This window comes from Pongo pygmaeus, chromosome 3 (assembly GCF_028885625.2).
Source record: "Pongo pygmaeus isolate AG05252 chromosome 3, NHGRI_mPonPyg2-v2.0_pri, whole genome shotgun sequence".
Classification (NCBI taxonomy): Eukaryota; Metazoa; Chordata; class Mammalia; order Primates; family Hominidae; genus Pongo; species Pongo pygmaeus.
In genome coordinates, this window is record NC_072376.2 from 7,189,175 (window position 1) to 7,204,332 (window position 15,158).

The window sequence follows — 15,158 nt, forward strand, 5'->3', positions numbered from 1 at the left end:
TTTCATGGTCCGTGCTCCTGCCAGACCTAGCTTCCTACCCTTCTCCTATCTCCTAGCATCTACTCTTGCTCTTGTGTGGGTCAGGAAAGCACCTCTCCCCAACTCTGAATCTACAAATCATCTCTATTCTTTGGGACCTGGCCCTGGTGTCACCTTTTCTAGAAAGCCCTACCCAATCCCTTGCCCCAAAGTCACCCCTCTGCCTCCAAACTTCCACAGAGATTACCTGCCCCTTCCTGCTTCCCTGCTTGAAGCCTAGGGCCATTCTAGGCACTTTCCACACGTGAATTCATGGACTTCTGCTCTGGCACGTGTACACTGCGTGTCTCTGAACCTTGGCTCTCCATCTCTCCTCTGGGCATGCTAATAACACCCACCTAGGAAGGTGCTGTGAGGGTAAGGGAGTTAAAGCAGTGTGACGCAGCCCGGCTGTGGAAAGTGTTCCTGGGCTCCTGGTGATAGGAGGTATTTTGTTGGTGGTTTTTTCTTTTCTTTTCTTTTCTCTTTTCTTCTTTTTTTTTTTGAGATGGAGTTTCGTGCTTGTCGCCCAGCCTAGAGTGCAGTGGCGCAATCTCGGCTCACTGCAACCTCCACCTGCCGAGTTTAAGTGATTCTCCTGCCTCAGCCTCCCAAGTAGCTGGGTCTACAGGCGTGTGCCACCATGCCCAGCTAATTTTTGTATTTTTAGTAAAGACAGGATTTCACCATGTTGCCCAGGCTGGTCACGAACTCCTGACCTCAGGTGATCCACCTGCCTTGGCCTCCTAAAGTGCTAGGATTACAGGCGTGAGCCACCACGCCCGGCCACTGTTGGTGTTATTTTTATTCCTATTGCTCCATTCTTGTTATTTATGCCCATGCTTAGCTCTACATTCCCTGAGGGCAGTGTCCAAATCATATTTATCTGTGTGAACTCATCACTATGCCAAGGAATGTGACATTGATTTTCACCTTGGGGCACAGGTGACTTTTTTTTTTTTTGGTCCCCCAAAGCATAAGTAGATAACTGTAAAATCAAATGACCAGTCAGGTCCCAGTTCATTGACATTCTGACCTCATCATTATTATTATGTGGTGCTTTTCTTTTATTAGAGCCAGTGTTGTTTGGGGAAAAGATGATGGGACCCAGAGGGTCAGGTAGCTCCCTGTCCATCAGCGGGGTGATCCTAAGCCAGTCACTGTCTCTCAGTCTCAGTTTCTTCTTCTGTATGTTGCAGAAAATCACGTGTTCTCCATCCATCTTGGGGCAGTGTGTGGAGATCAGCTGGGTTAATGCAGGTACAGCGTGTGGAGAGTGATGAAATCACTGTATGGGGAAGGTCTGACTATGACTTCCTTCCCTGCCATTGTCATTGTCACTGCCATTATCTTTATCACTTTACGTTCATGATCTTAGCTCTAGGATATACAAAAATAAAATGAGATGGGCATGGTCCACACCTAAAGTCCCAGCTTCTCAGGAGGCTGAGGCAGGAGGATCACTGGAGCCTGGGAGTTCGAGACTAGTCTGGGCAACATAGAGAAAGCCTGTCTCTGAAATAAATAAATAAAAATTTTTAAATAAAAATGAAAATGTTGAGGATTTTTAAAATAAAAATGCCAGTGATTCCTTAGGCTAAGTGAGCATTCCTCCTCTTTTACTATATATATATGTATATGTGTGCGTGTGTGTGTGTGTGTGTATATATGTTATATATATGTGTGTATATATGTTATATATGTGTGTTTCTATGTGTATATATATATTTGAGGTCTGCATACATTGAGAAATGAGGCATATTGTGGCATTTTAGGGCTATAAGTAAACTGTGTTAGGGAGAAAGGCAGGTTGGAGGACAAGCTTAGGTGAGAACAGTGACTGGCAGAGTTAGACAGGCTCTGTCACCCACCTGGCTACGTCAGGCGAAGGCCTCCAGTCCTGGTACAGCCTCTCCCGAGCAGGATGGGCTGAGCGCGGTCCACCCAAACTTACCTATGGAATGAGGTGTGCTGCATAGTGAGAAAGGGCTGGGAGAGCCAGCCCTGTTGTGGGTAGTGCACCCCCGCTCGTGAATGGAAACGTCAGGAGTGGGAGTCCAGGAGTCCGCCCAGCTCACTCTCCCCAGTTTACCACTCAGAGAAGTCCCTCCCTGCACCCAGCTGTGTGCAATACAAAGGGCTTCCCTGCTGCAGGCATCACTGCCATGGTGGCCTCCCTTGGAACCACTGAAGCCAGGGGCCAGGATGTGTCTGGGGTGTGGTGGGGTGTGGCCGGGGGCGTGACCAAGCCCTCCCTGAGTCACACGTGTTTTTCTCTATGCAGCGGGAGATGCCTTTGTTGTCAGCTACGCAGCCACGCTCCAGGCTGGAGACCTCGGGAACGGGGAAAGCCTCAAGCTTCCTGCCCAACTCACCTTTCAGAGCTCATCACGGGTATTACCTTTGTTACTTTAATCTCTGTCTTGCCACTGCCAAGAGAGCTTGTTTTCATGCGCGTCCGTGTGAAGAGACCACCAAACAGGCTTTGTGAGCAACATGGCTGTTTATTTCACCTGGGTGCAGGCGGGCTGAGTCCGAAAAGAGAGTCAGTGAAGGGAGATGGGGGTGGGGCCATTTGATACGATTTGGGAAGGTAATGGAAAATTACAGTCAAAGGGGGTTGTTCTCTGGTGGGCAGGGGCGGGGATCACAAGGTGCTCAGTGGGGGAGCTTCTGAGCCAGGAGAAGGAAATTCACAGGGTTGTCACTCAGTTAAGGTGGGGCAGGAACAAATCACAATGGTGGAATGTCATCAGTTAAGGTGGGGCAGGGTCTTTTCACTTCTTTTGTGATTCTTCAGTTACTTCAGGTCATCTGGGCATATACGTGCAAGTCACAGGGGATGCAATGGCTTGGCTTGGGCTCAGAGGCCTGACATTCCTGCCTTCTTATATTAATAAGAAAAATAAAACAAAATAGTGTTGAAGTGTTGGGGTGGCGAAAAGTTTTGGGGGGTGGTATGGAGACAGAATGGGCGATGTTTCTCAGGGCTGCTTCAAGTGGGATTAGGGGCTGTGTGGGAACCTAGAGTGGGAGAGATTAAGCTGAAGGGAGGTCTAGTGGTAAGGGGTGATATTGTGGGGGATGTAAGAAGAAACATTTGTCATATAGAATGATTGGTGATGTCCTGGGTATGGTTTTGGATGAATTCAGAAACTAAATGGAATAAGAGAAGGAGAAAAACAGGTATAAAAGGTCTAAGAATTGGGAGGACCTAGGACATCTGATTGGAGAGTGCCTAAGGAGATAAGGAGATTCAGCATAGTCCTGCCAGCAAAGATTATTTATTTACTTCAAGAGTTTAGAGTGGCAGTTTGGGGATAGCACCAGGAGATATCAGCTGTGATGGCTTGGAGAAACAGTGTAAACCGGCAGTGTAAACAAGAGCAGGGCATGTATGAGTAGTTGAGAACGGTGAATAGGAGTATGACTAGACAAAAGATAGTAGGGATGACAAGTTTTTTGGGGGCACAGTCTAAGCTGGTCTGGTGTCGAATGAGACTGGGACCTAATAAAAAGGAGCGTCTATACAGGAGCTTAAATGGACAGTACCTTGTAGCATTCTGAGGACAGGCCTGAATTCTGAGAAGCGAAAGTGGTAAAAGTATTGTCCAGTCCTTTTTAAGTTGGTGGCTGAGCCTGGTGAGGTGTGTTTTTAAAAGACCTTTAGCCCGTTCTACTTTTTTTGAAGACGGAGGACCGTAAGGGATATAAAGGTTTCACTGAATACTAAGAGCCTGAAAAACTGCTTGGCTGATTTGACTAATAAAGGCTGGTCTGTTATCAGACTGTATAGAGGTGGGAAGGCTAAACTGAGGAATTATGTCTGACAGAAGGGAAGAAATGACTGTGGCGGCCTTCTCAGACCCTGTAGGAAAGCCCTTTACTTATTCAGTGAAAGTGTCTATTTAGACTAAGAGGTATTTTAGTTTCCTGACTCAGGACATGTTGAGTAAAGCTAATTTGTCAGTCCTGGGTGGGGGCAAATCCTCGAGATTGATGTGTAGGGAAGGGAGGGGGCCTGAATAATCCTTGAAGAGTGATAGAATAGCAGATGGGACACTGAGAAGTTATTTCCTTGAGGATAGATCTCCACGATGGAAAGGAAATGAGAGGTTCTAAGAGGCGGGCTAGTGGCTTGTACTATAGCATAGCCTGCCTTTGCTGGTGTGTGGTGATTAGGCCTGGTGGAACTGCCGTCAATAAATCAAGCGTGATCAGCGTGAGGAACAGGGAAGAAGGAAATGTGGGGAAATGGGATGAACATCAGGTGGATCAGAGAGATGCAGTCATGAGGGTCAGGTGTGGTATCTGGAATGATGTGGGAGGCTGGATTGAAGTCCAGGCCAGGAGCAATGGTAATTGTGGGACTTAACAAAGAGTGAGTACAGCTGAAGGAGCTGGGGAGCAGAAAGTGTATGTGTCAGGTATGAGGAAGAAAATAGATTTTGGAAGTTATGAGAAATGTAGAGAGTGAGTTGAGCATAATTTGTGATTTTTAGGGCCTCTAACAGTATTAAAGCAGCGGCAGCCACTGCACGCAGACATGAGGGCTAGGCTAAAACAGTAAGGTCAAGTTGTTTGGACAGAAAGGCTACAGGGTGCGGTCCTGGCTCTTGCGTAAGAATTCTGACCGCACTAACCATGCCTAGGAAGGAAAGGAGTTGTTGTTTTGTAAGGGATTGAGGTTTGGAAGCTTAATCAGACACGATCAGCAGGGAGAGCACGTGTGTTTTTATGAGAATTATGCCGAGATAGGTAACAGAGGAGAATGAAATTTGGGCTTGACTGAAGTAATGGGGTCTGTCTGTGAAGTCTTGCGGCAGTACAGCCCAGGTAATTTGCTGAGCCTGATGAGTGTCAGGGTCAGTCCAAGTGAAAGCGAAGAGAGGCTGGGATGAAGGGTGCAAAGGAATAGTAAAGAAAGCATGTTTGAGATCTAGAACAGAATAATGGATTGTGGAGGGAGGTATTGAGGGTAGGAGAGTATATGGGTTTGGCACCACGGGGTGGATAGGCAAAACAATTTGGTTGATAAGGCGCAGATCCTGAACTAACTTGTAAGCCTTGTCTGGTTTTAGGACAGGTAAAATCGGGGACTGGTAAGGAGAGTTTATAAGTTTTAGAAGCCCATGCTGTAGCAGGCGAGTGATAACAGGCTTTAATCCTTTTAAAGCGTGCTGTGGGATGGGATATTGGCGTTGAGCGGGGTAAGGGTGATTAGGTTTTAATGGGATGGTAATGGGCATGTGATCGGTTGCCAAGGAAAGAGTAGAGATGTCCTATACTTGTGGGTTAAGGTGGGGGGATATGAGAGGAAGATGTGAAGGAGGCTTTGGATTGGGGAGAAGGGCAGCAATGAGATGTGGCTGTAGTCCAGGAATAGTCAGGGAAGCAGATAATTTGGTTAAAATATCTCGGCCTAATAAGGGAACTGGGCAGGTGGGGATAACTAAAAAAGAGTGCATAAAAGAGTGTTGTCCAAGTTGGCACCAGAGTTGGGGAGTTTTAAGAGGTTTAGAAGCCTGGCTGTCAATACCCACAACAGTTATGGAGGCAAGGGAAACAGGCCCTTGAAAAGAAGGTAATGTGGAGTGGGTAGCCTCTATATTGATTAAGAAGGGGACGGACTTACCCTCCACTGTGAGAGTTACCTGAAGCTCGGCATCCGTGATGGTCTAGGGGGCTTCTGAGGCGATTGTGCACTGTCAGTCTTCAGCTGCTAAGCCGAGAAGATCTGGGAAGGAGTCAGAGAGCCTTGGGCCAGAGTTCCAGGGGCTCTGGGAGTGGCTGCCAGGTAAGTTGAACAGTCTGATTTTCAGTGGGGTCCTGCACAGATGGGACACAGCTTAGGAGGAATCCTGGGCTGCAGGCATTCCTTGGCCTGGTGGCCAGATTTTTGGCACCTGTAGCAAGCTCCTGGGGGAGGAGGTTCTGGAGGAATGCCTGGCCACTGCAGTTCAGGCATTTGGAATTTCTTGTGTGCTGGAGATGTGGCTGGGGTTTGTCTCACAGTGGAGGCAAGGAATTGCAACTCAGAAATACATTGCTACTTGGCTGCCTCTACTCTGTTATTGTACACCTTGAAGGCGAGGTTAACTAAGTCCTGTTGTGGGGTTTGAGGGCCAGAATTTAATTTTTGGAGTTTTATTTAATGTCGGGAGCAGCTTGGGTAATAAAATGTATTTTGAGAATAAGACGGCCTTTTGACCTTTTAGGGTCTAGGGCTGTAAAGTGTCTCAGGGTTGCTGCCAAACGAGCCATGCACGGGGCTGGATTTTTATATTTGATGAAAAAGAGCCTAAACACTATCTGATTTGGGATAAAGAAAAAGGAGCATTAACCTTGACTATGCCTTTAGCTCCAGCCACCTTTTTAAGAGTAAATTGCTGGGCAGGTGGGGGAAGGCTAGTCACGGAACGAAACTGTAAGCCGGACCGGGTGTGAGGAGGGGAGGTGATAAAAGGATTATAGGGTGGAGGAGCAGAGGCTGAGGAAGAATTGGGACCTAGCTCGGCCTGGCGAGGAGGGGAGAGGTCAGATGGGTCTCTAGAAAAGGAAGATTAGAAAGACTCAGCAACGCTTGGGGTTGGGACTGAGGGGACAGGCGGGAGGGAAAGAAGGAAGATTTGGGACAAGTTTCATTGGGCACAGAGACTAGGAAGGGACTGATGTGTAAAAGAATGCCTGGATGTCAGGCACCTCAGACCATTTGCCAATTTTATGACAACAATTATTTAGATCTTGTAGGATGGAAAAATTGAAAGTGCCGTTTTCTGGCTATTTGGAACTACTGTCAAGTTTGTATTGGGGTCAAGCGGCATTGCAGAAGAAAATAAGATGCTTAGATTTTAGGCCAGGTGAGAGTTGAACAGGTTTTAAGTTCTTAAGAATGCAGGCTAAGGGAGAAGAAGGAGGAATGGAAGGTGGAAGCTTGCCCATAGTGAAAGAGGCAAGCCCAGAGAAAAGAGTAGAGACAGAGAGAACGGGTGGGGGTTTCTTGCCCTCCAGAAAAGCAGAGAAAGGGTTGGGGCACGGAAATAAGGGATTGGGGCACAGAGATAAGAGGTCGGGGTGTGGAAATAAGGGATTGGGGGTTCTTGCCCCCTAGAAAAGCAGGACTTGCCACTAAGGGTGAAGGAGAAGGGGTTGAGGGGTACTTGCCCCTCCCCCAGAAAAGTGGGACTTGCCACTAAGGGTGAAGGAGAAGGGGTTGAGGGGTACTTGCCCCTCCCCCAGAAAAGCAGGACTTGCTGCTAAGGGTGAAGGAGAAGGGGTTGAGGGGTACTTGCCCCTCCCCCAGAAAAGCGGGACTTGCTGCTAAGGGTGAAGGAGAAGGGGTTGAAGGGTACTTGCCCCTCCCCCAGAAAAGCGGGACTTGCCGCTAAGGGTGAAGGAGAAGGGGTTGAGGGGTACTTGCCCCTCCCCCAGAATAGCAGAGAAGGGGTAGAGACACGGAGAGAAGGGGTTGGGGTACTTGCCCCTTCCCCAGAAAAGCAGAGAAGGGGTAGAGACAAGGAGAGAAGGGGTTGGGGTACTTGCCCTTTCCCTGGAAAAGCAGAGAAGGGGTAGAGACAAGTAGAGAAGGGGTTGGGGTACCTGCCCCTTCCCCAGAAAAGCGGGACTTGCCGCTAAGGGTAAAGGAGAAGGGGTTGGGATACTTGCCCCTCCCCCAGAAAAGCAGAGAAGGGATAGAGACATGGAGAGAAGGGGTTGGGGTACTTGCCCCTTCCCCAGAAAAGCGGGACTTGCCGCTAAGGGTAAAGGAGAAGGGGTTGGGATACTTGCCCCTCCCCCAGAAAAGCAGAGAAGGGATAGAGACATGGAGAGAAGGGGTTGGGGTACTTGCCCCTTCCCCAGAAAAGCAGAGAAGGGGTAGAGACACGGAGAGAAGGGGTTGGGGTACTTGTCCCTTCCCCAGAAAAGCGGGACTTGCCGCTAAGGGTGAAGGACCAAGGCAGGCGTCCCTGCACGGTCTGACACCTTTGAAACGTGGGTGAATAATCAGAGAGGCGTCCCTGCAATGATTAAACACCAAGGGAAGGCTGCCTTCCCAGTCTGTGACTGGCGCGGAGTTTTGGGTCCACGGATAAAATGTGTCTCCTTTGTCTCTACCAGAAAATGAAAGGAATTGAAATTAAGAAAAGGGAGAGATTGAAGTGTAGCGCCAAGATTGAAAGGAGAAAGAGGTTGAGGGATAGTGAGGGAGGTTGGAGAACAGAGTAAAAAGAGGCCGCTTACCGGATTTGAAATTGGTGAGATGTTTCTTGGGCTGGTCGGTCTGAGGACCTGAGGTCACAGGTGGATCTTTCTCACAGAGCAAAGAGCAGGAGGATGGGGATTGATCTCCCAAGGGAGGTCCCCCGATCCGAGTCACGGCACCAAATTTCATGCGCGTCTGTGTGAAGAGACCACCAAACAGGCTTTGTGTGAGCAACATGGCTGTTTATTTCACCTGGGTGCAGGCAGGCTGAGTCCGAAAAGAGTCAGCGAAGGGAGATAGGGGTGGGGCCGTTTTATAGGATTTGGGAAGGTAATGGAAAATTACAGTCAAAGGGGGTTGTTTTCTGGTGGGCAGGGGCGGGGGTCACAGGGTGCTCAGTCGGGGAGCTTCTGAGCCAGGAGAAGGAATTTCACAGGGTTAATCACTCAGTTAAGGTGGAGTAGGAACAAATCACAATGGTGGAATGTCATCAGTTAAGGCGGGGCAGGGCCTTTTCACTTCTTTTGTGATTCTTCAGTTACTTCAGGCCATCTGGGCGTATACGTGCAAGTCACAGGGGATGCGATGGCTTGGCTTGGGCTCAGAGGCCTGACAGTTGTTTTAGAAACAGGGATGCTTCAGACAGAAGACCTATTAGTTCCTTCCTTCCTTCAGTGATGCCACCTAGCAGATAAGGGCACAGGCCCTGGAGTCTCACACACCTTGTCATGAACTGGGCTCTCTTAGTAATGCCCATGTGACTTTGCCTAAGTTACTTAACCCCTCTGGGCCTCACACGAGGTTATCATAAGGATAGGTAATCAATACATGTGAATTCTCTTCCCTGTGTTCTGCACACTGTAAGCAACTAACCGGTAGTTACCATTACTATTAATTTTGCAGGGCTACCATAACAAAGTACCACAGACTAGACTTAAAAACACAGAAATGTATTGTCCGGGAGGCTGGAAGCCAGAGATCAGGGTGCCTGCAGGGCTGATTTCTTCTGAGACCTGTTCTTGGCTTGTGGAGGCTGCCTTCTCCCTGTGTCTTCCTAAGGCCTTCCCTGGCTGCACATCTGTCCTAACCTCTTCTATAAGGACACCAGGCATGCAAGACCATGACCCAGCCTAGCGACCTCACTTTACCTTATTACCTCTGTAAAGACCCTGTCTCCAAGTGCAGCCACATCCTAGGGCACTGAGACTTCAGACTTTAACATACAAATTTCGGGAAACACAGTCTGGCCCATAACACCATTACTGTGAGTCTCCCCATCTCTCACTGCCCCTGTGGTGGGTTCACTTATGCAGTGAATGCTGGCTGGCTGCCTGTCCTGGCAGGTGCTGCACACCCCGGGTACAGGCTGGAGGAGATGTGGTCCCCGACTTCAAGGAGATCATGATGCTCTGCTTCCTTTTGTCATTTTATTGTGGCTTCAGCCCCTGGAGAAAGTCTTCCCTATTCACGGACATGGAAGATGAGGCTCATAGCATGACTGTGACTGCCCCAGGTCTCATAACAGAATCAGACTGTACCCTGCAGCCTCCTCCTGAGGCCTCCTTCCACCCTGAGGCTGCAAGGCCAGTGTGGCGGTTCTGCTGCAATGAGGGGGAAAACAAAACAAAACAAAACAAAAAACCTTAGATAAATTTAGATAACATGAAAGAGGCTAAATACAAGATACAAGAAAATGACATAAAACTATTGGGAAGGACAATTCTCTCAGGAAATAATTCAGTATAAAGTTAAAAAAAAATAGAGAACAAAGGCAGATTTTTGAAAATAGGGATAAAATGATCCAGAAGAAATCACAACAATTTCAGAAGGCAGGAAACCAAGTAAATTAGCAAGATAAGGTAAGATAACGATAAGGAAAAGACAAGGTAAGCATCAGAAAGCAAATCAGAAACTCCGAATAAAATGAAATGGAAGCTTCCATGTCCTCAGGCAGGAGCCTCAGGAGCTGAAGCCCCGGGCAGCTGTGTGTGTTCCTGGACAGCTGTGTGTGTTCCTGGGCAGCTGTGTGTGTGTGTTCCTAGGCCGGGCTGGCTTGGGCAGGGGGAGGTTTGTGGTTCTGCAGAGCCTGGCTCCCTGCATGCTCCTGGAGGACCTTCCTCGTGGCTTCCTCTGCCCCACCCTGAAATAGTCCCTTCCGCCTGTTACTTTGTTTGGTTCCTGTCTGTGATATTGACTCTACCCCTTAGGAACCCCCTCCCTCCCTCACTAGAATGTCAGCTCCACGAAACCAGGGACCTAGTGTGTCCTATTCACAACTGTGTCTCCAGTGCCAGAAAGTGAACCCTGCACATAATAGGTGCTCAGTAACGTTGTGTTGAATCCCACTTGGTCCATGTTTTCTGGCTTCATGTTAGGAACTAAAACACGTAACTGCATGCATTTACTAGAGTGAGGATTTATGTTTCACAAAGAGTTGAAGACAAGGTTTGATAGCACGCTTTAGGCTCCTATCTGCGTATCTGCGGGAACACAGCAGAATGTACTAGAATGTGGGCTCTGAACTTAGCCTCAGGCTCCAGCTCAGGAGACCCTGAGACTCCAAGGCACCGTACGTATTCCAAAGTAGAGGTAACTCAAGAACAGAAAAGGCCAAGTGAATGAATGCCTCAGAGGTGTCTCTTCTTTAGAGTCATATTCTAAAACTGTTCCATTTCCCTCCTATGAAAAGAGGACTTACGGTATTTTGATTTTCTCTGACGCCTCCATGAGGTCGCCTGCTGGTCCACAGTGGATTTGGGAAGTCCCACTGCTTCCTAGCGCTGCTGCCATAACATCTGCAGGGCATGGATCGGGGATTTGCTACCTTGGGAGGAGCATAGCTCAGGTTACAGAAAAATGCCTTAGTTGTGTCTATAATGAGAATTACATGGGTTGCTGAGCTCACTGGGCTGCAAGCTCTAAGTCCCAAGGTCTGGTTCTTTTTTTTTTTTTTTGAGACAGAGTTTCACTCTTGTCGCCCAGGCTGGAGTGTAATGGCGCAGTCTGGGCTCACTGCAACCTCCGCCTCCCGGGTTCAAGCGGTTCTCCTCTCTCAGCCTCCCGAGTAGCTGGAATTACAGGTGCCCACCACCACGCCTGGCTAATTTTTGTATTTTTAGTAGAGATGGGGTTTCACCATGTTGGCCAGGCTGATCTCGAGCTCCTGACCTCAGGTGATCTACCCGCCTCGGCCTCCCAAAATGCTGAGATTACAGGTGTGAGCCACCGTGCCTAGCCAGTCTGGTTCTATATAATAATACTACTGCTACTACTATTGCTATTGCTTTTTAAAAATTTTATTATTATTATTATTTTTGAGACAGTGTTTCACTCTTGTCACCCAGGCTGGAGTGCAATGGCATGATCTCAGCTCACTGCAACCTCCTCCTCCTGGGTTCAAGCCATTCTCCTGCCTCAGCCTCCTGAGTAGCTGGAATTACAGGTGTCTGCCACCACACCCAGCTAATTTTTGATTTTTAGTAGAGATGGAGTTTCACTACATTGGCCAGGCTGGTCTTGAACTCCTGACCTCAGGTGATCCACTTGCCTTGGCCTTCCAAAGTGCTGGGATTACAGGCGTGAGCCACCACCCCCGGCCTGCTATTGCTACTACTACTGCTGCTGCTGCTAGTGTCACTACTACTACCTACAGCCACCAACAGCAGTAATATTTTATAGCACTCCCTAGTGCCAGGCACTCTTCAGGGTTCTAGATTACCTAAGTTAATCTTCATAGCAATTCTGTGAATTGAATATGATTACCATTTCACAGATGAGAAAACAGAGGCACAGAGGGGCTAATACCTTGCCCAAGGTCCAACTGCTGGTGAGCAGTGGGGCCCTGTATGAACTTAGACAGCCTGGCTCTAACCACCACCCTACAGCCTGCCTGTCAGTGACAAGCTGTTCTGCGTTTACCCCCAGGAAGAAGTATGTTCTCACGATGGGTATTCTCGGTCACCATGCGGTTAGGTGGATACCATGACACACTTCATTTTTCTGTTTCCTGTATCTTCTCAGCAGAGGGATATTAGAGAGCATTAGGAATAGACCCACAGGGGGTTGGGGCTTGGAGAATCAAGTGCATTTGAGTGAGAGAAGAACATGTGCAGTGCAGTCAGAGCCCAGGATTCTGTCTACTTTTGTGAAGGAGGCAGACACTAGGAGAGTGGAGGTGACCTGCCTTGGTCACAGGCTTGGAGTCAGCGCCCAACCCCAAGCGTTTCTCCACAAGGGCATGCTGCCATGACTTTCTTTGGATGTTAGCGAAGCTGGTGTTTGGATTTCACACAGCCTCCAGTAGAGAGGGAGGGATCCTATCCCCACAGCCCCTTCCCCCTGATGGTGAGACCTTCACAAGCTCTGACCTGTGCAGCAGTTAGGGCTGATTGTAGCTCCAGGCTTGGAGGGTTGGAAATCGCACCAAATGTTATCCCATGTGTCAGACCCCAAACTGTTGCTGAAAGTGTTTTCTTTTTTCCTTTTCTAGAACAGAACACAGCTGAAAGCACTTTTTTCCATAACAGCAGAAGAAAACATAACGGTAAGAGACATGACATGCCCTGAGCACCCTCAGGACACACCTGTGCTGTGTGGGTCCTGCCTATCCTTGGAGCCATGGGGAGGGGCCAGCTGCTGGCCTTGGCCCTCCAGTTATGCGTTGAGACTGGGACTCTGTGCAGTCTCTCGGGTCCCCCGTGTGCCCTGAGGCTATCTGACTGGTTTCCCTGGACGACCCTCCACCTGGACGAGGCAGGTGGGCCGTGGGCTGGACAGGCTGAGGCTCCACTGCCCGTCTGTGCTACTGTCCAGCCACGCTCCTACCTGTCCCCAGTGTTTTTCACTAGGTCAAGCTGCTGGTGACATTGTGTTTTCCCAGATCTTCCCAAAGCCTGCAGTCTGTGGGTGGGTCTCTCTGCTTCTGCTGTTCACCATAGTACTTCTCCATTTCTGTTCTTCAGTTTAATCATTTGCAGCTCACATGTTCACTCATTCGTGTATTCACCAAGTGTTAATTCCACCAGGTAACATTTCACGTTTCTTAAACACCTACTGGGCGCCAGGCATTCTAAGCAATTTACATACGCGGAATTATGTCATCTTTACCACAGTCTTGTGAGACAGATTCTATTTTAAAATCTCTGCCATTTCATATGGGGAAACCGAGGCACATTAAAGTCAAGTGATTTGCCCAAGATCCCATGGCTAGAATGTCAGGGTCCCCAACACCCACCACCGGGTTCGATGATTCTCTAGGATGACTCACGGGACTTACATATACAGTCACGTGCCACATAATGACATTTTGGTGAACAGTGGACTGCATATATGGAGGTGGTCCCATAGGATTACAATGCAGCTGAAAAATTCCTATCACCTAGTGATAATGTGGTTGTGTAACATCCATCATAGCACAGTGCGTTTACTCACCTGTTTGGTGATTCTGGTGTGAAACCTACTGTGCTGCCAATCATAAAAAGTCTAGCACATACAATTATGTACAAAACGTAATACTTGACAATGATACTAAAAGACTATGTTACTGGTTTACGTATTTACTATACATACTTTTTATTGTTATTTTAAAGTGTATTCCTTCCACTGATGAAATCCAAAATAAGCTTACCTATACATCAGCCTCAGGCAGGTCCATCAGGAGGGATTCTAGAATAAGGCATTGTTATCCTAGGAGATGACAGGTCCATGCCTGTTAATGCCCCTGAAGACCTTCCAGTGGGACAAGGTGTCAGGGTGGAAGGCAGTGATATTAATGATCCTGATGCTGTGCAGGACTAGACTAATGTGTGTGTGTCTTAGTTTTTAACAAAAAGTTTAAGAAGTTTTAAAAAAAAAACCTTAAAAATATAGAAAGCTTACAGAGTAAGGATATAAAGGAACTATTTTTGTACAGCTGTACAGTGTGTTTGTGTTTTAAGCTGTGTTATTACCAAAGAGTCAAAATGTTTAAAAAAAAAAGTTACAAAGGTAATAAAGTCACAGGGAGGGGAACATCACACACTGGGACCTGTCGGGGGTTGGAGAGCAAGGGCAATTACATGTGGGGCTTAAAACCTAGATGACAGGTTGATGGGTGCAGCAAACCACCATGACACATGTGTACCTATGTAACAAGCCTGCACATTCTGCATATGTATCCCAGAACTTAAAGTAAAATAAAATAAAATAAAATAAAAAATAAAAAATTACAGTAAGCCAAGATTAACTTATTACTGAAGAAACCTGCACAGCATATATTTTTAAAATAAATTTAGTGGCCAGGCACGGTGGCTCATGCCTGTAATCTCAGTACTTTGGGAGGCCGAGGTGGGCTGATCACTTGAGGCCAGGAGTTCGAGATCAGCCTGGCCAACATAGCTAAACTGGTCTCTACTAAAAATACAAAAAAAAAATCAGCTGAGCGTGGTGGTGCATGTCTGTGATTCCAGCTACTCAGGAGACTGAGACGTGAGAATTGCTAGAACCTGGGAGGCGGAGGTTGCAGTGAGCCGAGATCATGCCACTGCACTCCAGCCTGGTTAACAGAGTGAGACTCTGTCTCAACATAAATAAATAAATGTAGTGTAGCCTAAGGGTACAGTGTCTCTAAAGTCTACAGTCGTGTATAGTCATACCCTAGGCCTTCACATTCACTCACCACCCACTCGCTCACTGGCCCAGAGCAACTTCCAGACCTGCAAGCTAGAGTTATGATAAATTTCCTGTACAAGTGTATTTTTTTTTGTCTTTTGTACATATTTTTCTTTTCTTTTTTTCTTAGACGGAGTCTTGCTTTATTGCCCAGGCTGGAGTGCAGTGGTACGTTCTCAGCTCACTGCAACCTCTGCCTCCCAGATTCAAGCGATTCTCCTGCCTCTGCCCCTCAAGTAGCTGGGATTACAGGCACCCACCACCACACCCAGCTAGTTTTTCTATTTTT

General features: G+C 47.8%; 1 protein-coding gene across 8 annotated transcripts in view; it reads left to right on the forward strand.

Moving 5' to 3' along the window:
• Positions 1–15,158, forward strand: part of EVC2 (EvC ciliary complex subunit 2) — a 155,338-nt gene that overhangs the window by 20,134 nt on the left and 120,046 nt on the right. For all 8 annotated transcript variants that reach the window (XM_063663512.1, XM_054484771.2, XM_063663515.1 and 5 more), the window contains exons 6-7: positions 2,303–2,412; positions 12,711–12,764. In XM_063663512.1, coding sequence (XP_063519582.1) covers positions 2,303–2,412; positions 12,711–12,764 — 164 coding nt within the window. The remainder of the gene's footprint in view (positions 1–2,302; positions 2,413–12,710; positions 12,765–15,158) is intronic.